This window comes from Canis lupus, chromosome 14 (genome assembly GCF_003254725.2).
Source record: "Canis lupus dingo isolate Sandy chromosome 14, ASM325472v2, whole genome shotgun sequence".
Classification (NCBI taxonomy): domain Eukaryota; kingdom Metazoa; phylum Chordata; class Mammalia; order Carnivora; family Canidae; genus Canis; species Canis lupus.
In genome coordinates this window covers 13,658,269-13,683,437 of record NC_064256.1, presented here as the reverse complement: position 1 = coordinate 13,683,437, position 25,169 = coordinate 13,658,269, and the positions used below count along the sequence as shown (strand labels likewise).

The following is a 25,169-nucleotide window of genomic DNA, read 5'->3' as shown; positions in this document are numbered from 1 at the left end:
CTACTTGGATTTCTTCTCATAAAAAAAGAATTTCTAGAGATATTATTTAATGATCTGCTTCAATTTACTGAATTTCTGGCTTATTTCTCCCCAGTTATTCCCCTAAACTCTGTCTCTATTGTGGCTGCAATATGATCTCCATTTAACTTTTCCCTCCACCCTCTCTAGAGGTCTGTGTGTTTAATCTATTAAAAAAGGAAAAGAAAGACAACTTGTCAAACTAATTTAAATCCTTACACCAATTTTTAATTATCCAGCTAGTGAGAAAATGGGGACCTTCTGGTTATTACCAGTTTTCAAAGGAGCAGAAAATCTACAGATTATTCCTAATGCAGAAACCAAAACGATGTAACTTAATGACCCAGTATCTCCTAGGCGCTTGAAAATTCTTTAGTCTTGATATTTTTACAGATGGTTTTTACATAACAATAATTACAAATTATTATGACAAATTCCTATAATTTACAAGCTTAAAAATGTTGGATAATAAAATAGCTGTTTCTGTTAATACACTATCAAGATAATTAACCTCCTTCCCTTGTGTATTTGCTACTGTGAGCTCAATTTCCATTAAACAAATTAATGAGAAATGAATAATAGAGGAAAAATTCATTTATAAATGCAAAGTTAATAAGGGTTATTATTAAACCTTTCTCATATTTTTTTTGTCAGGATAAAAAGAACTCAAAAGATGTATACAGCTTGGTGTTATTGACATTTCAAGGAAGAGAATGAGATTCATTATAATTTGCAAATACATGTGATCCAGGAGAAAGAATATACTTTTCAGGCTTAACATCTATCTCCCAAGGTAGGGATCCCTGGGTGGCGCAGCGGTTTGGCGCCTGCCTTTGGCCCAGGGCGTGATCCTGGAGACCCGGGATCGAATCCCACATCGGGCTCCCGGTGCATGGAGCCTGCTTCTCCCTCTGCCTGTGTGTCTGCCTCTCTCTCTCTCTGTGACTATCAAAAATAAATAAAAAAATTTTTTTTAAAAAAAATATCTCCCAAGGTAGCCAAACTCTAACTAATTTCCTATAAATGTCATGTATTCTATGATAGTATTATAGGAAAGTATATATAATTTAAATGAGCTATTCCAGAGCTATTCTCTGTTCATACAGAGTCAACTTAAGAATTTAATGAAAGTATATATATTATGTATGATGGGATATATACAACAGTACCCATTTGTTCTTTTCATCTCAGAAGTGAAGAATAAAGTGACGGAATAACTTTTTCTAGCTTACAGTGTTCTCACTTTATAACACGATGACATTTCAAATGTCAAGAACAGGAGTTCTTAGTTATATTTTTAAGTAGAAGGAAATTCTAAACAGGCAATTTCTGATAATAGATAAAATAGATAATAGATCCAACAAATATGATCTATAGAACATGTAATAAAGGATATCCAGTATTTATATAATGCTTACCAAATGCTAGGCACTGTCCATATACATTTTACATCTATTAACTTATTTAGTCCTCACAACTACCCTAAGAGGTTGGAATTACTGCTATTCCCATTTTTTAGCACAGTTAACCAGGGCACAAAGAAAACAGATTTTAAGGCCTTAACTTCTCTGTTATCTCCTTCTCCAGTACAAAAAGAAAAAATCTAGTTTTGTTTTATTAGAAACCCTTTTCAAAGAACAGCCTTGTGGCTGAGATTGACCATATAAACTTTATTTAATTGTATCACTGAAAATTTCTTTTGACTTTCATCAACATGCTATTTCTTTAGCTATAGAAGAAAGCAGGAACACAGGAATTTAATAAAGGAACTTATAAATTTATTTTCCAAATTATTTTTCTGTGCCTAATAGGTAGAAGGCTTGTTTTTAAACTTTTGGCTTTAAATGAGTTTCTGACACTGATTTTTCATCACAGGAAACTTGTTAGTCAATATTATTAAAATATTATAGGAATATTTACAAACAATAAAATACCTAGAAGCAAAAAAGACATAAAATTCATTTGAAAATTATAAGGACTCAGAGCCTGACAGCACACATTTACAGCAATCCAGGACTCTCACTAGTTGGGGAGGAAAGCCTATAAAAGCCACCTCTGATAAAAGCAACACAAAATGAGCTTTCTGCATTACCTACTGAAATTCCTTTTAGGTATCGCATTTCCAAGGACAAAGTGACTGTGGAAACTATTTACCCTTTAGTTTGGTACATTTAGTGAACAATTTTTCAGGTTATAGGCTTCTCTCAGCCAAATGCCAATGAATACAGAAATAGAATTTGGTAGACAATGATTTCTGAAGCAAAAATAATAAGTCCAAGCCAAAATTAGGCCCCTTATTCAAAAGATATAACAGTACCATGTAATATCTTCCTTGCATGAAGGTGATTACAGAGACCCACCACTTGGGAGGAATCTAGTTTAGCTGCTGGCAGCAATGACAAAGACTGGGTTTTCCACATTCTTACCTGATTGTCATACATCTAATAGCTCCCACTGACAAACATGCTGTCCTGAAATAAACTGTCTATGGGAGTTCTATCTTTAAAAGGTCACCACTAAGTTCTATTTTAGAATTTTAGAATCCTTAAAATCATACTGTAAGATACAAATGTAACCTACCAGGCACATCAAACCAATCAACAGTAAAATTCTATTTCCCAGAGCCAATTTTTTTTAATTTATTTTTTATTGGTGTTCAATTTACTAACATACAGAATAACCCCCAGTGCCCGTCACACTTTTTTTTTTTTTTAAATAGCAGTATCTTACTTAATCAAAGTAAGAATCCCGGACAGTAAGATAGGAACCATATCAACTGTCATAAACACCTGGGATATAATAAAACCCACTGCATTTAATACCTAATTATTTAAAATTTTAAATCACTCAAATACAAGCCTCTATACAAAGAAATTGGATATCAAACAAAGGCAAATTAAAAGAAACTGAGAAATAGGCCTGAAATCACTTATTAGTAAATTTCCTAAACTCTTACACTGTATCAATGATTAGAAGGAATGACATGGATAATCTACATCACCTATTTGCCCAATAGATGGACTGAGGTCAATAATAATTTACATTATCTGGTAGTCATTGGGTGAAAAGGAGTGTTATGCTCAGAAGGAGAGGTTATCCATGTGTAGAAAATAAAAACAAAGATATACACACTGAACACATAGAGGCTCATGAATGTGCACGAAGCCAGAGATGGGCTGTTCTTTTTATTTTTGGTCTGGTTTTCACAGAAATGTGTTTAAGGAACAAAATAAGCATTTCCTTTGCCAGAATATATACTCTTAATCTGCTAAAATTAATGGAAGGATGCAATGCAGACTGAAAGGGAAGGCCATATTGAGTCAGGTCAATGCAAACCTTATGAGTTATAAAAGATTTTTTCAGCCTGTGCTTGAGGGAGTTCTACTCCAAAAATACTGGAAAGATGCACACGGGAAAGAGGAGTTATAAGACATATCAAGTAATTATATCTACTCCTAAGTTATCAAAAAAAATTAGCCTACAAAGATCACAAAGGGCATATAAAAGCTCATAATTCTCAATACTTTTGTGAATGATAGCCAAATTAAAAGCAATGATAAATTTAGAAGACTAAGAAAACTTAAGTAGAAAATAAAAATATGATGACAATGAATCTGATCTTTTAGGATGGAAATGAGTGGGTTAGGCAATAATCTAACAAGATTATATAACATACAATCCAATAAGATTATATAACCAATATCTAACAAGCTTATGTGGCCTCGACTTTACATATAAAAAACACTAAAATAGAACTTGTTGGAAACAGTAATCAATTGCTCTAGGTGTGTGTTTTATATACTTGTTTACTGTTGAGTTTTTACAGCCAGCCTGTAATGCTTTAAAAGATTGTAACATGGGGGTGGCCTGGGTAGCTCAGTCAATTAAGCATCTGCCCTTCGGCTCAGGTTTTGATCCCAGGGTCCTGGGATCGAGCCCAGAGTTGGGCTCCCTGCTAAACAGGAAGTCTGCTTCTCTCTCCCCGCCTGCCCCTCCACCCTGTTAGTGCTCTCTTTCTCATTCACTCTCTCAAATAAATAAATAAAATCTTTTAAAAAAAATTCCTATGTTTGAAATAAGGGAACAAATATAAACTCCAGCATAATTAATTAGACCTTGTTAGGTCTATATAATCAAGAAAAAACTAGAAATGCTTTATAAACAGTACAGTAAATGAAAATATATTTAAGATCTTCTACTGTGAAAAAGATTCTTCCATGAGTAGATGACAATAAAGCCAAGTTACCATTCATTTTAAGAAATGTCAACTAGACCAAGAAATTCATTAAATCAAGCAGCATATTATCATTCTTTTTGAAGCTAACTTGACAGAGCTCCCAGGGAAATACAGACATCCCATATTATTAGCAGGAAATTATAATATAATGACTAATTATAGGGTGAGTTTCTTTCTCCAAATTATCAAGATCACTAAAGTTCCTTATTAAGAGATTTGGCCACTTCTTCCATAATTTGTAGGTTCTTGATAAATGTATGTTAAGCTTACTGAAGATACTAGTCAAATTAAGAGGAATTAGTTCAAGAACTTTGGCTTAATTTACAGATGGGGGGGGTACAAAAACTAGATCCTGAGATTAGTTTCAAATATGATTTATAGAGCATAATTCTACTCTGGAAACCTGAAGTCTCCATTTTTTACATTAAGTAGTTGGGATTTTTTGTTCAGAACTGGGGATCTGCTGGTCATTTTAATTTTACGTAAGTTTTACAAAGTCTCTAATAAAGTAGAACTTAGGACAGTGAATGGGCGTATCTTCTCCAAACATAGAAGATACAAGGTTATATAAGAACATAAACAAAAAGAGATTTTATAGAATATAAATAAAGATTCCCTGGGCAGCCCGGGTGGCTCAGCGGTTTAGCGCCGCCTTCAGCCCAGGGTGTGATCCTGGAGACCCGGGATGAGTCCCACGTCAGGCTCCCTGCATGGAGCTTGCTTCTCCCTCTGCCTGTGTCTCTGTCTCTCTCTCTCCTCTGTTTCTCATGACTCAATAAATAAAATCTTTAAAAAAAAAAAAAAAAAAAAAAGATTCCCTGAGAAGTAGTAGATGCCACGCAATTTATTACTCACTTGAACAGGCATTACCCCCAGTATTACACGTGCAGAAGGTAACAGGACATGTTGCTTAGTGTTACCTATCAAAGAGGGTAGCAGAGACTACTTTCCAGTCCTGACCTTAAAGTCTAGGTCCAGTGATCTCCATACTACACTCCAGGCACACATTTTGTTCAGGAATAGCAGTTTGGCAACAGGGAATCTAAAAGCAACACCAACATCTATGGTAAGGCCTCATGAAAGGATGATGCTGAGAGACAAGGGGATCCCTTCTTCAGCTAATGCAGTAGCTGAGTCAAGGAATATAAAATCTGGATCCAGGCTAAATAAACAGGCAGTTTTACTACTTCCTTTTCTGATACTGCAATTGCTCTTGCTGCTACTATAACTTTGTAAAAGCCAGACATTATTACCACATGCAAAGGAAAACTAGAAATAATTCTTCCACTTTAGACTCACTGGTTCCTCGATAGATAGTTCGACAGGCAAGCAGGGCTACATACAGGTCTTTTGGCTAAAATATTTTACCTCCTACTATCTAAAGTGACAATGTGGAAAAAAAAATAAAGTGACAATGTGGTTATTGTGATAAAAAGCATATTATTAGCCTTTTAACTTGTCAGGAGTCAATGTTATAATATTTTTGCAGTTATAAAAGTGGGAGCAACTTGTGTTATACAGAGATAAGTGGACCAATTACTATAACAGATTGTTTTTCAATAATAAATCAGAAATATGAATAAACTAATGTTCTTTTATTATTTACATATGTCACAGAAAAATAAAACTATAGACAAACATAAGAAGATATACTCAAGTTATTTATAACTTTCAAAGGGGTATATAAGGGAACTAGATACAATTCATGAAAGACTCAGTCAACCCCCTGAATCATACTAAGCAGCAGGGTTTAGTAGATGTTGAAGAGCGTTCTATTGATTTACTCTGTAAATAATCTGCTCCCTTTTCCTGCCTATTTTTAGCATTAGTGAAACCAACAAACAAAAGAATTTTTTAGCAACAGGTCAAATTTATTTTGAGTGCTCCCTTTGACAAATGAAAAAAATCACACAGTAAAGCAGCTAGAAATTATATCTATGCTAAAACAATCCCTGCAGAAATGTGTGGCTACTAACTCCCTAGTGAAAAGCACCCTTTGGAGCACAGAGAGAAGTGTGTACACCTACCTGTGAAGTTTATACACAAGGGATCTATATGAAGAGTGGAGAAGAAACTTTTTTAAAAAGGGGGAAGGGCCCAAAAAAAAAAAAAAAGGGGGGGGGGGGGAGGGAAGGAGGAGAGAAGAGAGGAGAGAGATTGGACAGGAAGTAGAGAGGAGAGAGAACAGAAAGGGATGGAGAGACAGCAGAGAAATAATTAGAAAATTAGCTGAAGACAGGAAAATAAAGATGCTGAAAAAGTTATCAAGGTGGGAAAAGTGGCTAAAAGACAAAAGAATACAATACAATCTACAAGTTTCAAAATGAAGATACCCCAAAAGGATACAGCCTAAGATTTTGCAGCTCTCTCAACATTGTGACACTATGGCTTAATGAAATAGTCCTGAAAAGTGCAATAAAGAAATAGGAAAAGAATCTTGTGGCTCATAGGTGGGGTGATTAGATCTTCTACAACCTCCAAAAATTAGATTAAAAATAAACTAAACTCCCTCAGACCCACCAAGGACAAGTATCTTTTCATTCTTTCATGAGATGGAATTCTGTGTTTCCTAACTAGCAGGAAAAGTAATCCTAAGGCAAATACAAATACCAAAGCTAAAATTCAAAAAGAGATGGCTTATCAAATACAAGCTCATAGACTTAACTGAAGGACTGGCTGAAGACCTAAGGGAGAAGCAGGTAGCTGGTACAATACTGCATGAGAATTTCTTACATATTTTACTTCCCCAGGGTGCCTTGGCTTCAAAACGTTAACATATTCACTGCCTTAATCTTACTTTTGCAAGCCAAAGTAGTATTAAATACTACTTTAGCCTAAGGTAAAAAATAATGAATTCAGAAAGAATAGGTGAGAAACCAAAGTGGATAACCATATGTTTTGGTAAAACTAAATTTGTAATTAGTTGGAAAAAAAAGTATTACACTTACTCATACCACTGTTTATTGTGTTTTCGGTAAAGCAACGTATCCAAGGCAACAGCATTGACATCCAGAGCTCCTGGGGAAGGCCACTGGTTGGTGAGGTGGGCAGTTAACTCTTGTCTTGATCTTAAATCATTATTCTTTAGCACAGTCCTGTGAATATTAAGATGGTGAGTGCTTTTGTCTTCACTGTTCTGCAATGGCAGAGGAACCTAATGGAATTAATCTGGCCCCCAAAATTCATCTTTTTTAAATGGTATGTTAACAAACTGTCAAGAGAACTACAGGAAAGCTAGTTGGGGTTGTTAATGTCTCCTACAACACGTGCTCTTCATTCTTTCTCTAAAGGCTACCCCAAGTCACTAACGTGAAATTCACACTTCCTATCTCTTCCACAGAGATATTGCTAAAGGGCTATAAAGCTGCATTTTACACCTTACCTAAAAAACTACGATGATTTCTTAAAGTTAGCGATTATCAGATTCCAGTTAAAATAAGAAAAGATTCCATGTATATGATTTTCTAGCATCAAAATTCACACTTTACTCAGTAAAAAAAAACAGTTAAAATAAATCAAAAATAAAAATGCAGAAAAATATAAAATAAAAAAATCTGTAAGGTTTCTGTACTTTTGATAGAAAGGACTACCAATAAATCTTTGTGAAAATAATTAAATTGACGATAACTACACTAAACAATATAACCCACTGGAAAAATTGCAACTATAGAATGAAGCCATTGTAACAGCTCATGGTTTACTCTCATTTTTGCAGAGCCACTACTCATTAATAACAACTTGCAAAACAGCTAACTTTTGGCCAAAATTTAAGCCTCACAAACCAATTAATCACTGTCAAAAGACTAATGCAATAATTGAACTGGTGGCTAAAGATCATTTAAAGGAATAATTCTGTTTGCAAAAGCCCTATTCTATCTCTAAAAGGCTTCAAAATACCGCATAGGCAAGCCGCCTTCTCAAACGGGAGTCCACGACACTGGGGGACCAAAATCTGAGCCATCAGCTCAGAAGAAGGGAAAGAACATGTGCCTGCCACGAACTGTTGGAAACAATTGTCCTGTTGTGTATGGCAGAGTCAGTGGAGTGCTGGCAAGATGATCCTGCTCTAAAGAAAATAAGCCTGCACAACACCTTTAGCTGTAGACCATGATTCAAATAGAAAAACCCCATTTATATGTCTCTAATAGACTACCTATGAATATCCCTGATTTTACAGGATATTTGTGTATATTTAAAAATATCTGCTCCACTATGTTCACAAAAAAACATTATTTGATGTAAATCCTAGATTCTGTCTCAAAATGGAATACTTAAAAAAAAGTGAAACAGGCAGAAGTCTGTGAGAATGCATCATTAGAATATCCTTCTGGGCTACCTGTAAAAAATTTATTTCTTTGGAAAAAGAATGAAAAATTTAAAGGGAACTTTTAAGGCACTTTAACAGAAGTTTTTATGCAAACAGTAAAGAGTTCGGAAAAACCTCAAGACTGACAGAAAAATCATATTAAGCAGAGATGGGGATTACTGGTCAGAGAATCTATTAAAATAAGCTACCATTATTTTGGCTTCTTTTTTTTTTTAAGATTTATTTATTTATTCATTCAGAGAGAGCATGAGAGAGGCAGAGACACAGGCAGAGGGAGAAGCAGGCTCCATGCAGGAAGCCCGATGTGGGACTCAATCCTGGGTCTCCAGGATCACACCCCGGGCTGCAGGCGGTACTAAACCGCTGCGCCACCGGGGCTGCCCATATTTTGGCTTCTCTTATTAGACTGTTCTCTTTCCCATATTCACTCTAAGTTCTCTAATGAATGTCACTCGAAAACTCAACTTTAATGTCACCACTGCTTTACAGGCAATATGCTGAACAGAGTGCAAGAAAGGCAAATGTGCATCTGTGAGGAAATGATATTGGAAAAATTCAGTTAATGTAAGTAATTGGACAACCTCCAGTTTAGAATACATTCTTTCTGGTAAGTGAAAAGTTTTACACTGCATAAAGTGAAAAAAGGAACTAAGTTTCACAAAAGTTTTTATACACTATTGCCCCTGGAAAATTTTTGCCTCATGACAACCTATCATATTGTGTTTAGAAATCCTAATGACATGGTTTTGTATGGGCAGCGGCCTAATCCTTTGAACAGGACATAGAGAATTCAGTGGACTGGAGAGGCCCAGTTTTCATCCACGCTGCAACTTCTTTCCACCTTCTATGAGGAATGTGGAGATGACAAAGCTGGCTCTTGCCTTCCTTGCCAATCTAAAAGGGAAGGGTGGGCAGCCCCACTGGCGCAGCGGTTTAGCGCCACCTGCAGCCCGGTGTGTGATCCTGGAGACCTGGGATGGAGTCCCATGTCGGGCTTCCTGCGTGGAGCCTGCTTCTCTCTCTGCCTGTGTTCCTGCCTCTCTCCCGATCTCTGCATAAATAAATAAATAAATCTTTAAAAATAAGTAAGTAAGTAAGTAAATAAATAAATAAATAAATGGAAGGGTTCCCCGGGGCCCCTTGTGTAAGGCCCTTTTTCTCACCTCTCGAAGACACCATGGGGAAGGCAAGTGGATTAAGACGCCATGAAAAGCCCCACCTCTGAATTCTGAATCTGAACTCTGTCTACTTAGATAATAGAGAGACAAAGCAGGTTATTCATTCCAGTAGTGGGCCCTTGAGCTAATGTACCAGCAGAGCTCAGCATACTTCAAGTTCATATTTGCTAACCCTCTGAAACAGCTCAGCCTCCCTCTCTCCAAACCTACTTTTTCCATCTTTCTTTCCATTCCTTGAGTTGTTGATATAAATCTAACGAATTCCATTTATGCTTAAGGATTGACTGTGCTTTCTTACAATCAAAGAATCCTGTTGCTGCTCACCAGAATAAGCAAAACATACCTAGTTAACTTTAGGACCTAGACAAAGGTGATCTAGATGAGGTTATTATGAAAAATGAGGATATTTTTCTCATTGACCAAATTAAAAATAGGTTCATCTTAAATTACTGAAAAATTACTGTTACTTCCTAGTGTGAAATCAGTGGCAATTAAAGGTAAAATTATGTGATATTTAGCATTTAACTTTAATTAAAGCTCTAACCAATGTCAATACTAATGATCTAATCTAAAAATTAAATCATTCTCTATGAGATAGATTCTACTTGTCACTTCTATGATACAAGTCTCTCATTAACAGCTGAACATCTCTCATTAAGATAATAATTCTGCAGAAAGATACAATAAAGGAAAATTATTTATTATGAAAATAGCAACATATTTATCACAGCTAATTTTAAGAACTACCCATAAATTGCTAGATAGATAGCTTTTCTTCAGATATTCAATAGGAATTAGCAGGACGTTGGCCACAAAATTATAATTCAATCCCATCCACCAGCTTTACTGAGGCATAAAAAGCAATTACAAAGCATATAAATCTGAAGTGTACAACGTGATGATTTGATAGACATATACAATGCAATCACATTCAAGCTAGTTAACATATCCATCACCTCAGTTACCTCTTTTGTGTGATAAGAACACCTGAGATGTACACCCTCTTAGAACACTGTAAGAATTCAATACAGTATTAACTATGGTCACATTGCTGTGCATTGATCTCCAAAACTTATTCATCTTGCATAACTGAAACTTTGTACTTTCTGACCAACATCTTACCTCTCCCTCTGTCCAGGCCCAAATTGGTAACAACCATTCTACTCTCTGCTTCTATGAGTTTCACTATTTTAGATTCCATTTTAGATTCCACTTTAGATTCCACGTGTAAGTGGGATCATGCACTATTTGTTTTTCTGTATCTGGTTTATTTCGCTTAGCATAATTTTCTCAAGCTTCATTCACATTGTTTCAAATGGCAAAATTCAGCTTCTTTTATAAGATGGAATAATACTCTAGCATGTGCATGTGTGGATATAGACACATGGTCTTCATCCATCACATTTGCTTTATCCATTCATCCACCCATCCATGAGGATGCTTCGACCTCTTGGCTATTGTAAATAATGCTGAAATTAACATACAGAGTAAAGATATCTTTTTGAGATTCTGATTTCATTTCCTTTGGATAAATACCTAGAAGTGAGATTACATGAACATAAGATAGTTCTATTTTTAATATTTTAAGGAACCTCCTTATTGCTTTCCAAAATGACTATACCAATCTCCAGTCCTACCAAAAACGCATGAGGGTTTTTTCTCCCACATCCTCAGCAACAGTTATCATCTACCATCTATCTGATAACAGACATTCTAAGTAAGAAGATATTCACTGTGCCTGTGATTTGCATTTCCCTGACTGACTAGTAAAGTTGAGCACCTTTTCATATATCTACTGGTCATTCTATGTCTTCTCTGGAGAAACGTCTATTTAAGTTCTTTGTCCATTTTTAAACAGAGTTAGTTTTTTGTTATTAAGTTGTCTGAGTCCCTTATATTTTGAATATCAGCTCCTTATCAACAGATGTTATAAATATTTTCTATTCTATAGGTTATCCTTATACTCTATTGAATGTTTGCTGTACAGAATCTTTTTAGTTTGATTCAATCCATTTTTCTATTTTTGCTTTTATTGCCTGTGATTTTGGTATCATAGCCCAAAATATCACTGCCCAGAGTAATGTCAAAAAGTTATTTCCCTGTTTTCTTCTAGCAGTTTTACAGTTTCAGATCTTAGACTGAAATCTGTTATCTATTTTGAATTGATTTTTGTAAATGGTAAGAAAGGAGTTTAATATTATTCATTCGTATGTACGTAGTTTCCCCAACACTATTTATGAAAGAGATTATCCTATTCTGATTGTGTGTTCTTCTTGGTAAGCTTATCAAAGTTATCAGTTGACTTATAAATGTGTGGATTTATTTGGGGCTCTTTATTCTGTTCCAATGGTCTATATGTCTGTTTTGGTACCGTAGCATACTGTTTTGATTAATATAAATCAGTAATATATTTTGAAATCAAGAAATATGATGTCTTCAGCTTTTCTTTCTTTCTTTCTCTTTCTTTCTTTCTTTCTTTCTTTCTTTCTTTCTTTCTTTCTTTCTTTCTTTCTTTCTCTTTCTTTCTTTCTCTCTCTCTCTCTCTTTCTTTTTTTCTTCTTTTTGTCTTCAGATTTTCTAAAAACTGCTTTGGCAATATGGGGTCTAAAGTACGAATGTGAGGGCAGCCTGGGTGGCTCAGCGGTTTAGCACTGCCTTCGGCCCAGGGCCTGATCCTGGAGACCCAGGATGGATGGAGTCCCACGTCGGGCTCTCTGTGTGGAGCCTACTTCTGCCTCTGCCTGTCTCTGCCTCTCCCTCTCTCTGTTTTTCATGAATAAATAAAATAAAATAAAATACAAATGTGAGTATTGCTTTTTCTATTCCTGTGAAAAATGACATCAGGATTTTGATGGGGATTGCACTGAATATGTGTATCACTTTGAATGCTATGCATATTTTATGATATTAATTCTATTAATCCATGAACACAGGTCTATCTTTTTTTTTTTTTTAAAAAGATTGTATTTATTTATTTGAGACAGAGCACAAGCAGGGGGAGAGTCAGGAGAGGGGCAGAAGGAAAGGAAGAAGCAGGCTCTCCACTGAGCAGGGAGTCCAACATGGGGCTCCATCCCAGGACCCTGGGATCATGACCTGAGCTGAAGGCAGATGTTTAACCAACTGAGCCACCCAAGTGCCCCAGGACATCTTTTTAAAAATATTTATCTTTAGAGAGAGAGAGCATGTACACAGGGAGTAGAGGAGCGAGGGGGGGGGGGTGGAGAGAGAGAGAGAGAGAGAGAATCTTAAGCAGAGTCCACGCTCAGAACAGAGCCCAAACCAGCGCTCAATCTCATGACCCTGGGGATCATGATCTGAGCCGAAATCAAGAGTCCCATGCTTAACCACCTTAAATCAGATGCTTAACTGAGCCACTTAGGTGACCTAGGATATCTTCTTACTTTAACATGTGTCTTAATTTCCTTTGCCAATGTTTTAAAATTTTCAGTGTACAAATCTTTTACCTCTTTGGTTAAGTTTATTCCTAAGTATCTTATTCTTGTTGTTACTGTGAATAGAGTTGTTTTTAAAATTTCCTTTCTAGATATTATTTAATATCCAGAGATTATTTTATACATACACACACCCCCCCCCTTCCTGTTGAACTGACCCTTTTAGCATTAAATAATGACGTTCTTGGCCTCTAGAGAGAATTTTACACTCAAAGTCCATTTGTCCAAGTACAGACACCCTGCTTTCCTTTTGGTTACTATTTGCATAAATATATTTTTCTGTTCCTTCATTTTCACCCTATGTATGTCTTTAAATCTGAATTAGTCTCTTGCTGATAGCATTCTCTTGCTGACCTTATTCTTTTAATCCACTTAGTCTCTCTATGCCTTTTGATTGGTGAGTTTAATCCTTAAATGGCTATTTTGTTAAATGCTTTTTGTCTGTTTTGCTGTTTTGTCCCTCTCTTCCACTTTTGCTGACTTACTTTGTTATTTGATGATTTTTTTGTAATCTGTTTCCATTCTTTTTATCTTTTTTTTGTTTGTACGTTTATTCTCTGCAGGTTTGAGTCTTGAATAAAATTGCATGTAGTTATAACTTTCCATTTTAAGCTGATAACTTCAAGTGCATACTAAAAACACGCCATGTAAAAAGCACTTTGAGAGTGCTGTACCATTTTTTAAGTACATTTGCTCAAGTTCAGTTTTAACCAAAATTTTAAATTAAATCTACAAAATATTTTATAGACATTTTCATGAAAATTCAAAAAACGTATTTGCAACTAATACCAAGTAACTGTATTAAATTGGTTCATGAACCATACACTTAAAATATGTAAAGAAGCAACCATCTAAAAAAACCCTGTAATTATCATTTTTTAAAAACCATTCTCAAAAAAGAAAGTCCATAAAGTACAACTTAGATCCTCCTCTTATTCTACTGTTCCCAGTTATTGGCTTCTGGATTCTTGAAGAATCTTTGTCTTGCTTACACAAAGTTATTTTACTTGACATTTTAGTAAAAACATATGTGAAAGTAAAGTTTGGTTCTTCATGTGTAACTACATTGAAATATGAGTATTAATTTATCAATTGATCATTTCATGAGCCCTTTGAATATACCCTTAACTGTCTGATCTGAGCATATCTTTGATGGATATACATAAATTCAAATACTGTGGATTTATAAACACCCAAATCTCTCTATGAAACAGGGAGTCCAGCTCTCCTGTGAAATAGTTTGAAACAAAACAGGACAGCTCTCAGTTCAAGTTCAAGGAATTGTTTTATTTTCCAAAGGAAAATACCTTAGAATTAAGCCCTCCTAGGCATGACAGAGATATTTGATGAACACAATTTATTCTGTAGAAACTAGCTAAAGCCTGAAAAGTTCCTATACTTTCTAAGTATGTAATTTTTACTATATATAAGTATATAATTTGCTAAAACACTTTATTTTTCTTAAGTACAATATAATACAATACAACTCTAGCCTGACACTAAACTCCAAAGACTTCACTATGAATCCTCTATGCCCTCCCAGGAGGAAATTTGTTTCCCATTTGTTTTAAAGAAAAAACAAATCTAGTAAAAATACACTGTTATTTACTGTCTCTTTTTAAAACAGCATTCCACAGCCACATTGTTCATTAAGTAATTTGCTAAAATTCAGTTTGTGAGAATTTGTCACATGAATATGAGCCATCAAGGAAGAGTATATTTAGGTGACTTCTTGGGAAGATGGCACAGTAGTAGGACAATCCTAGGCTCACCATGTCCCATGGATATATCTGGATAACAACCACATCAATATAAATAACCCTGAAAATGACACAAAGACTGGCAGAACAGAATCTTCACAGCTAATTGTAGGGAAGGTCACATCAAAAACAGCAGGAAGGACACAGATGTGGTCAGACACCAAACTGACCAATGAGATTGATTGTCCAAGGGAGGGAGAGACACCAAAGGCACAGAGAAGGGAACAGAGCAGATCTCACACCAGACATCCTAGGTATGAGGGACCCACACTGGGAAGACTAAATCCTCATAACATCTGGTTTTGAAAACCAGAGGAGCTTAACTTAACTTGAGTTTTTACCATCAGTAGGGCATAATACCTAGAACTTTAAAAATCAGTGCTCAGCTCTGGGAGAGGTGGAGGGTGATAGGAAACCAAGTCCCTGCTCTTAAAGAGCCAGCATATCCACACTGAGATACAGCATAGAAGCAGCAGTTTGAAAAACACGTGGAGTATATGGGCAGGAGATTTATTTACTAATTTATTTACTAGCAAGATGTGTGCTGGTGGAGCAGGGAGCTTTAGGAGGCTTCTCCAAGAACAAAAGAGCTGATGGGCACTATTTCCCTACTCTCTCCCACAGCCTCGATAGGCAGATGCCTGCAGAACCAGCCAAACATTCTCCATGTAGCTTGCTAATAGTGCCTCCTACCCCTACGCTCTCCTGTGGACTGCCCCCTCCACCTCAGGAGCTCTCCAAAATGGCTCCAGGTTCCCTCCACAGCAGACCCCCTCAACAGTGTGTTAGTGAGCAGACCTTACTTACAGTGTGCCCCACTCCTGCAGTGTTCTGCAAACCCACACCATCCAACCCGCCCTAGGCAGAAGTCCATCCAAAGAGGTGCCACAAGTATAGCATTATGCAAGCAGCCCTGACAGTGGCTAACACCACTCCAAAAAGACTGCTGCCCTGACAAGAGGGAAATATATCCACACATCAGCTCTGCTGCAATCCCAGTAGTAGGCTGCAGCAGATACCTGGTCTGACTGCAGGCTCCGCCCACCAATGGAAGTAGTTTAGAGGACAACAAACACAAGCAATTATAAGAGAATATTACGAAAAATTATATGCCAACGAATTGGACAGCCTAGAAGAAATAGATAAATTCCCAGAAATGTATACCCTCCCAAAACTGAATCAAGAAGATTTAGAAAATTGGAACAGACCAATTACCAGCAATGAAATTGAATCAGTAATCAAAACACTCCCAACAAACAAAAGCCTAAGACCAGATGGCTTCACAGGCAAATTTTGCCAAACATTAAAGAACATTTATAGGTTTATACCTATTCTTTTCAAACTATTCCAAAAAATAGTCGAGGAAAGAAAACTTCCAAATTCATTCTATAAAGCCAGCATTACCTTGATACCAAAAGTAGATAAAGACATTGCTAAAAAAGAGAACTATAGGCTAGTATCTCTGATTAACATACACGTAAAAATCCTCAACAAAATATTAACAAATCAAATTCAACAATATATTTAAAAAATTGTTCACCAAGATCAAGTGGGATTTATTCCTGGGTTATAAGTGTGGCTCAATATTTATAAATTAATCAATAAGAGACATTGCATCAATGAGAAAAAGGACAAAACCATCGAATCATTTCAATAGATGCAGAAAAAGCATTTGACAAAATACAACATTCATTCATGACAAAAATACTCAATAAAGTAGGATTACAGGGAACACACCTCAACATAATAAAGGCCATACATGAGAAAACACCACCTAACATCATACTCAATGGAGAGAAACTGAGAGCTTTTCACCTAAGACCAGCAACAAGACAAGGATGTCCACTCTCACCACTTTTATTTAACATAGTACTGGAAGTCCTAGCCATAGCAATCAGACAACAAAAAAGAAATTAGAGGCATCCAAATTGGTAAGGAAAAAGTTAAATTTTCACTATTTGCAGATGTCATGATACTATATAAAGAAAACCTAAAGACTCCACCAAAAACTATTAGAAATGATAAATGAATTCAGTAATGTATCAGGATACAAAATCAATATACAGAAATCTCTTGCATTTCCATACACTAATATTGAAGTAGCACAGAGAAATAAAACAGTTCCATTTGCATTTGCACCAAAAGTAATAAAATACCTAGGAATAAACTTAACCAAGGAAACAAAAGACCTGTACTCTGCAAACAAACACTGATGAAAGAAATTGAAGACAAAACAAAGAAATGGAAAGACATTCCATGCTCAATAATTGGAAGAACAAATAGTTAAAATGTCCATACTACCGGGGTGCCTAGGTGGCTCAGTTGGTTAAGTGACCAACTCTTAATTTTGGCTCAGGTTGTGATCTCAGGGTCATTTAATCTAACTTGTGTCAGGCTCTGCATTCCTTGTGGAGTCTGCTTGGGATCTCTTTTTTCCTCTGCCTCCACCCCTCCTCTCTCTCTCTCTCAAAATAAATAAATAAAATATTTTTTAAAAAATGTCCATACTACCAAAAGCAATCTACATATTTAATACAATCCCTATCAAAATACCAATAATACTTTTTCACAGAACTAAAAGAAACAATCCTAAAATTTGTATGGATCCTCAAAAGACCCATACAAATACCATAAAATCTCATTCATAAGTGGAATTTAAGAAAGTAAACAAAGAAAAATAGTGATCAACAAAAAAAAAAAAAAACCAGAATCTTGACTACAGAGAACATACTGGTGGTTGCCAGAGAAGCGGGTGGAAGAATGGGTGAACTGAGTGAAGGAGATTAAAAGTACACTTACCGTGATGGGCACTAATTTATGGAATTATTAAATCACTATATTGAACACCTGAAGCTAATACAACACTGTGTATTAATTATACGGGAATTAAAAAGTTTTTAAAGAGAAACAAGAAGGTATATTTATCCTTCTCCTCTGATAATGTGAATTATTTTACAGGTATTTTAGTAAGTTAATTTTTAAATTGTATTATTTTTATTTAATTTCAATATGGTTAAAACAGAATATTATATTAGTTTCAGGGGTACAATACAATAATTCAACAATTCAATGTACTAGTCAGAGCTCATCATGGTATGTATACTCTTAATCCCCATTCCGTATTTTACCCATCCTCCCACCCTCTGGTAACCATAGTTTGATCTCTATAGTTGAGTCTGTGTTTTGGTTTGTCTCTTTTTTCCTTTGTTCGTTTGGCATTTTGATTTTTAATAGAGACTCAGCTCAGATAAAAATGTATAGTCCCAATAAAAAATACTTCAATGTTTCCAGAAAACCTATTTGCTTCTAATACTTTATTTAGTATTTTATTAAACTGATCTGCCTCACATATTTTGTACCCATGGTAATTCCACAGAGCTCCTTAGCAGGGCATATAAAGTCCTTTCTCATCTGGCCACCACACATACATACATGCTTGTCCTCGATGTTTGAATAACAAGGGGTCACCATGTAGTTCCCTAAATTTGCTGGATCTTTAATCTGTTTTTGCTTTTGTGGTCTTTTTTTTTTAATTTTTATTTATTTATGATAGAGAGAGAGAGAGAGAGAGAGAGGCAGAGACACAGGCAGAGGGAGAAGCAGGCTTTTCTGCCTGGGAAGCCCATCTTTTCCCATAGTAGTCTATCAAATGTCAAAACCACCTTGAGAAATTAAGTATAAGCACCTCCACCTTCTTAAACCCTTCCCAGTTCATAGTCCTTTACAATGAAATCCTGTTTCCCACTGTATCCCATACACCCCTCTCTCATAGCACTTGTGACATCTTTTTGCTCTTATTGTTTCTATGTTTGTGGCCTCTGTAAGCACTATGAGGACAAGAACTAGAACGTATTTATTTCTGTTATTAGCACCACGCCAAGCACCTAGGACAGAAGGCGGCTCAATAAATGTCAGTAGAATAAACAAATACTAAGCTATAAATCAGTAAATTTTATCATTATCAAAAAATTTGGTAATTTTTGATTATCAAATCAAAAGTAGGCCTACTACTTGAATGGCCTACTTTTTTGAATCCAAAGGACAATTCAGAATCTTAAAGAAAAGGATCCTTGAAAAATAAATCTGCATGGGAAGATAGCAAATACAAAATATATTCTACTTTAAACTATTAGAAATGAAATACCAAGGCATCTTTCTTGCTTAAAATAAAACATCTGGGTAGCTTTTAAATTGCTGTTTAGACCACAATAAATACCACTGTGCTTTGTTAAACATCTCAACAAACTTCTTGTCTAGGGGTTCTCTACCCTGACTACATATATTCAAATAACTGGAGCAGCATTTAAAAAATTCTGATACCTAGTCTCCTCTCAGATCAATGAAATGAGATTCTAAGATGGTGGGATCCACGCAATGCCATTTTTTAATGCTTCCTAAATGAATGTAATATAAATTATTTTTCTCTTGCAAAATAATGATAAAACTTGATTATCTCTCTGGCTGTTCCTTCTGGGTCTCAGCAGAGGGACCTTCTTCCACTTAATCCTTAAATGCTGGTGTTCCCAATCATTCCCTCTATTTCTGTTTTCAAATTCCTAAGATTCCTTGTAAATACAGAGTACCTGGCTTTAAAAACAAGATTCTATGTTCTTCTGAGCCCTTAATATAACATTCATTATTTTAAACAAAAGAGGAAAAGATAAGATTTCCACAGTTTGATCTTTTCCCTTCCTTTCAGAGATCAGGCTCAAGTCGGCTATTACAAGTTCTTCCAAAAGATCTAGAAATCCATACTCTCTATTTTGATAGTGGCGCTTAGTCAATTCAAAGCTATTATTTTGTTCATTTGTTCAATCCTTTGGCTTGTGTCTCCAAAATTGAGGGTTATCCTCTCTCTCTCTCACATTGCTTCATTTTCACTTACTTCAGAGGCTATGCTGATATCCATCAGGGTATATTTTTGGCAGCTGGATATATAAGGTATATGACCATTGGCATTTAGGATTTAATATCTGTGATTCCAAGTATTCCTGAGCAACCCCAAAGATGAGTGATATGAAGCAGTTTTTAATTTGGTAAAGCAATACATTTGAAGCCCATGGTTATGAGTTAGGTTCTGAGAGTGAGTCTAGCAAAATTCCTACCACCACTGCAGCAAACCTTTGCTTTATTTTCCATTTATCACTTATTGTCAGATATGCTGTAATTCTTAGGATATACTCCAGAGCCATTTGTGACATGGCACATGAAAAAATCTTAAGCTATAATTATCATGAAAATAAAAGATATATCATGACTACAGGAATGCAGATTTTTATGCTGATGGATAGAATGGCTGTGCAGAAAGCCCCAAAGATCAAAGAAAGAGAAAGACACCAAACAAGAATTAGTATAAAGAAGTTTCCACTAGACAAAGATGGGACAATCTGAACATAAAAATGAAAAATAAATATAAGCAATAGAAGGGCACTGAATATAAGCATTTCTGCCAGAATGCAGAAACAAAATAAAGTGTTCTGATATCACATTGGAAATAGCTGGCCTTATGAGGAGAATGGAGGAGCTAACAATTCAAAGCCTTTTCTCAACTTTCTAACTAGATCACTAAGAAAAAGTGACAATCCTAATAAAATTCCAAACCGAATTTAAAATATTGGTTAAATTCCTATTAAGTAAAGAAATAATGCAATAATTTTATAACAACTTTAACAGTAACAACAACAAAGTAAAAGCCATTGGGCTGTAAAGGGTGAAAGAAAGAGCTGAAGGTGCTGAGGCTTGCCATGAAGGCCAGGACAAAATGCACACAACTGGGGTAACTACAAAAAGAGCATCTTCAAGGTGAAGTTCACCTGAACCAAAAGAATGCACAGTGAAAGAGTAATACACACAGTGAGAGAATGCCACCTATTGGTGTGTTGCAATATTTGCTCAGAGTGGTGTATTTTGCATTCTGTTGCTATTTCTTGAGAAACATCAACCTCCAGGAAAATCAACCATGACTCAAGGTGATTTCTTTGCTATGCTGACATCATTCCCTCATCTGTGAATCCAGTATGAGTTAATTCACATTAAAAAAGTGACTATATTTCACAAGTTCATATTCTCAAAAGTAAAAGAGAGAAAGCTAAACAACGAACAAAATCTTCATCTCACTGGTAACTAAGGAGGGCATCAGTTTCTTCTGAAAATTAACAATATCCTATGAGGATTAATATAATAGCCTATAAAAACAATGCTATCCTATAAGAACTAATAATATACTATACTCCTAACTGGTGAGGGAAAGTTCTTGTGTATAGACAGATGATTCCAGTCTATGTGGGTGAAGGGAAAAGATTTAGGAATCGCCATTTTACAACTCCTACTGAATCAAGAGCCCTACGTTGAAAACATTAGATGAAAGGCTGACAGAAACTTATACAAAGGAGAAATAAAGCTGTCACAACCCAAATTCACTGTTCAATGTCAGGGTTGTTAAAAGTGGGACAACCAATGTGATTCCCAATATGAGGTACACAGGACCACCTACAAAACGTTCTTATCAAAAAAGTTAAACTGACATTTAACTAGCCTCTTAGTACAGGTTTTCAACCCTGACTGCACATCATAACATCTGGGTGGCTTTTTACACTTTCCTGAGCCCTACTTTTGACCAATTAAATTAATGTCTCTTAAGGTGAGGGTCAGTCAGGCATCCTTATTTTTCAAAAAGTATTTTTAAAAGCTCCCTGAGTGCTTCCTTTTTTAAAGATATTATTTATTTATTCATGAGAGACACAGAAAGAGAGAGAGGCAGAAACACAGGCAGAGGGAGAAGCAGGCTCCATGCAGGGAGCCCGATGTGGGATTCGATCCCAGGACTCTAGGATCACACCATGAGCCAAAGGCAGGCACTAAACCGCTGAGCCACCCAGAGATTCCCCTCCCTGAGTGCTTCTAATATACAACCAGAGTTGAAAAACCACTAATACAGAGTTAAGAGGATATACTTTATAGGATATACAGCACAGAGCTGTGATTCTCAAACTTTAATGTTAGTTTATTCCCTGAGGACTTGTTAAACAACAGATTCAGATTTAGCAGGTCTAGGAAGGGTGCCAAGAATCTGCTCCCAAATGATGCTAAAGCAGCCAGTACTCTGTGAGTAGAGAGGATACAGACCAGTGCTGTACAACAGAAATATAAGAAGAGTGGCATATATAATTTAAAGTTTTCTAGTAGCCACAGTAAAAAGAATGAATTAATTTTAATAATGTATTATTTAGCCCAATATATCTAAAACATTACCATTTCAATATGTAGTCAATATAAACAGTTTTTATGAGATATTTTAGATTATTTCATATTTTTTTATGTGAGTTTTATACTTGTAGCACATCCATATCTCAGTTCTCACTATTCACATTTCAAGTGCTCAAAAGTCACATGTAGCTAATGGCTAAGGTACTGGACAGCACGGGCATAGAAAAATGAAATAAACTATAAAGAACTAATGCTGGACATTCTATAGGAAAAGTCTGCAAATAGATAATGATAGGAAAAGTAAAAATCAGAGAAACTACTCTAAATTAAAGTCTTCAGAGATATAATTATATGTCATGATGACTCTGATTCTTAATTCAAAATTACAACTTTTTGTATTTTTTTTAAGACAACTGGGGACATCTGTTATAGATGAGCACTAGATGATAAAAGGGATGTCCTTAATTTTATCAAGTGTGATTATAAGATTATCTGAGAAAACAGCTCTGAGAAAATGGCTCTGGTTGTGATCCTGGGGTCCTGGGATCAAATCTCACATCAGGCTCTCCACAGGGAGCCTGCTTCTCCCTCTGCCTGTATCTCTGTCTCTCTTTCTGTCTCTCTCGTGAGTAATTTTTTTTTTTTTTTTTTGCAGGCTTCATGCAGGGAGCCCGATGCAGGACTCGATCCTACGTCTCCAGGATCACACCCCAGGCTGCAGGCGGCGCCAAACTGCTGCGTTAAATAAAATCTTTAAAAAAAAAGAATGGAAATAGCTGAACAAAACAATGCTATTGATGTATTGATAATGATATGTATACATGTTATTTATAATTTGTAATTTAAGGAGACTTCTTTTTTTCATGTACTCAGCGTAAAACATTTACTAAATTGGGATGCCAAAAGTAAGCCTCTTTTCTACTCTGATTCACTTCTCTATGAAACATTGTACTTAGTCCCAACTGTTGCTAGGCTCATTGCCCAAATATAATAACATCTGCTCTACTGAAGAATCTGCCAACAGTTTTAATCAAATATTCTAATTAAAGGCAATGAAATAACATCCAAACCAAATCTGTACCCTTTCTTGTTGTAATATGTAATTTCCCATTACCACTCAAGAAAGTAAAATACAATATAGTTTTACAAAACTATTTGCTATCTGTTTTTTTCTTTTCTGGATGCATCTTCTTGATTCTTTTGGGTTTATACAGATAGCAGAGTATGCAATATATTTTAGCATTATTTTAATTTACTATCTTTTTTTTGTGGTAAACAGTTTTATTTTTTTTTTAATAATAAATTTATTTTTTATTGGTGTTCAATTTACCAACATACAGAATAACACCCAGAGCTCATGCCGTCAAGTGCCCCCGCAGTGCCCGTCACCCAGTCACCCCCACCCCCCGCCCTCCTCCCCTTTCATCACCCCTAGTTCATTTCCCAGAGTTAGCAGTATTTATGTTCTGTCTCCCTTTCTGATATTTCCCACACATTTCTTTTCCCTTCCCTTATATTCCCTTTCACTATTATTTATATTCCCCAAATGAATGAGAACATACAATGTTTGTCCTTCTCCGACTGACTTACTTCACTCAGCATAATACCCTCCAGTTCCATCCACGTTGAAGCAAATGGTGGGTATTTGTCATTTCTAATGGCTGAGTAATATTCCATTGTATACATAAACCACATCTTTTTTATCCATTCATCTTTCGATGGACACCAAGGCTCCTTCCACAGTTCGGCTGTTGTGGACATTGCTGCTAGAAACATCGGGGTGCAGGTGTCCCGGCGTTTCATTGCATCTGTATCTTTGGGGTAAATCCCCAACAGTGCAATTGCTGGGTCGTAGGGCAGGTATATTTTTAACTCTTTGAGGAACCTCCACACAGTTTTCCAGAGTGGCTGCACCAGTTCACATTCCCACCAACAGTGCAAGAGGGTTCCCTTTTCTCCGCATCCCCTCCAACATTTGTTGTTTCCGGTCTTGTTCATTTTCCCCATTCTCACTGGTGTGAGGTGGTATCTCATTGTGGTTTTGATTTGTATTTCCCTGATGGCAAGTGATGCGGAGCATTTTCTCATGTGCATGTTGGCCATGTCTATGTCTTCCTCTGTGAGATTTCTCTTCATGCCTCTTGCCCATTTCATGATTGGATTGTTTGTTTCTTTGGTGTTGAGTTTAATAAGTTCTTTATAGGTCTTGGAAACTAGCCCTTTATCTGATACGTCATTTGCAAATAAATTCTCCCATTCTGTAGGTTGTCTTTGAGTTTTGTTGACTGTGTCCTTTGCTGTGCAAAAGCTTCTTATCTTGATGAAGTCCCAATAGTTCATTTTTGCTTTTGTTTCTTTTGCCTTCGTGGATGTATCTTGCAAGAAGTTACTGTGGCCGAGTTCAAAAAGGGTGTTGCCTGTGTTCTTCTCTAGGATTTTGATGGAATCTTGTCTCACATTTAGATCTTTCATCCATTTTGAGTTTATCTTTGTGTATGGTGAAAGAGAGTAGTCTAGTTTCATTCTTCTGCATGTGGATGTCCAATTTTCCCAGCACCATTGATTGAAGAGACAGACTGTCTTTCTTCCAGTGGATAGTCTTTCCTCCTTTATCGAATATTAGTTTACCATAAAGTTCAGGGTCCACTTCTGGGTTCTCTATTCTGTTCCATTGATCTATGTGTCTGTTTTTGTGCCAGTACCACACTGTCGTGATGACCACAGCTTTGTAGTAAAACCTGAAATCTGGCATTGTCATGCCCCCAGACATGGTTTTCTTTTTTAAAATTCCCCTGGCTATTAGGGGTCTTTTCTTTTTTTTTATTTTTTATTTATTTATTTTTTTTATTTTATTTTTATTTATTTATGATAGTCACACAGAGAGAGAGAGAGAGAGAGAGAGAGAGGCAGAGACACAGGCAGAGGGAGAAGCAGGCTCCATGCACCGGGAGCCCGACGTGGGATTCGATCCCGGGTCTCCAGGATCGC

At 36.0% G+C, this 25,169-nt stretch overlaps 1 protein-coding gene and 1 long non-coding RNA gene across 15 annotated transcripts in view; one reads left to right on the top strand and one right to left on the bottom strand.

Moving 5' to 3' along the window:
* Nucleotides 1–25,169, bottom strand: part of RUNDC3B (RUN domain containing 3B) — a 167,450-nt gene that overhangs the window by 18,047 nt on the left and 124,234 nt on the right. For 8 of the 14 annotated variants that reach the window (XR_007401982.1, XM_035698462.2, XM_049093522.1 and 5 more), the window contains one exon: nucleotides 7,204–7,350. The exons of the other annotated variants lie outside the window; for them this stretch is intronic. Coding sequence is in view for 7 of the 8 variants with exons in the window: in XM_035698462.2 (XP_035554355.2) it covers nucleotides 7,204–7,350 (147 nt within the window). In the remaining variant the exon portion in view is untranslated. The remainder of the gene's footprint in view (nucleotides 1–7,203; nucleotides 7,351–25,169) is intronic. 14 annotated transcript variants of the gene reach the window in all.
* On the top strand, nucleotides 622–23,335 carry LOC118350582 (uncharacterized). Its single transcript, XR_004804634.2, has 3 exons — nucleotides 622–811; nucleotides 9,072–9,146; nucleotides 22,837–23,335. It is a non-coding gene; the product is annotated as an uncharacterized LOC118350582 (long non-coding RNA).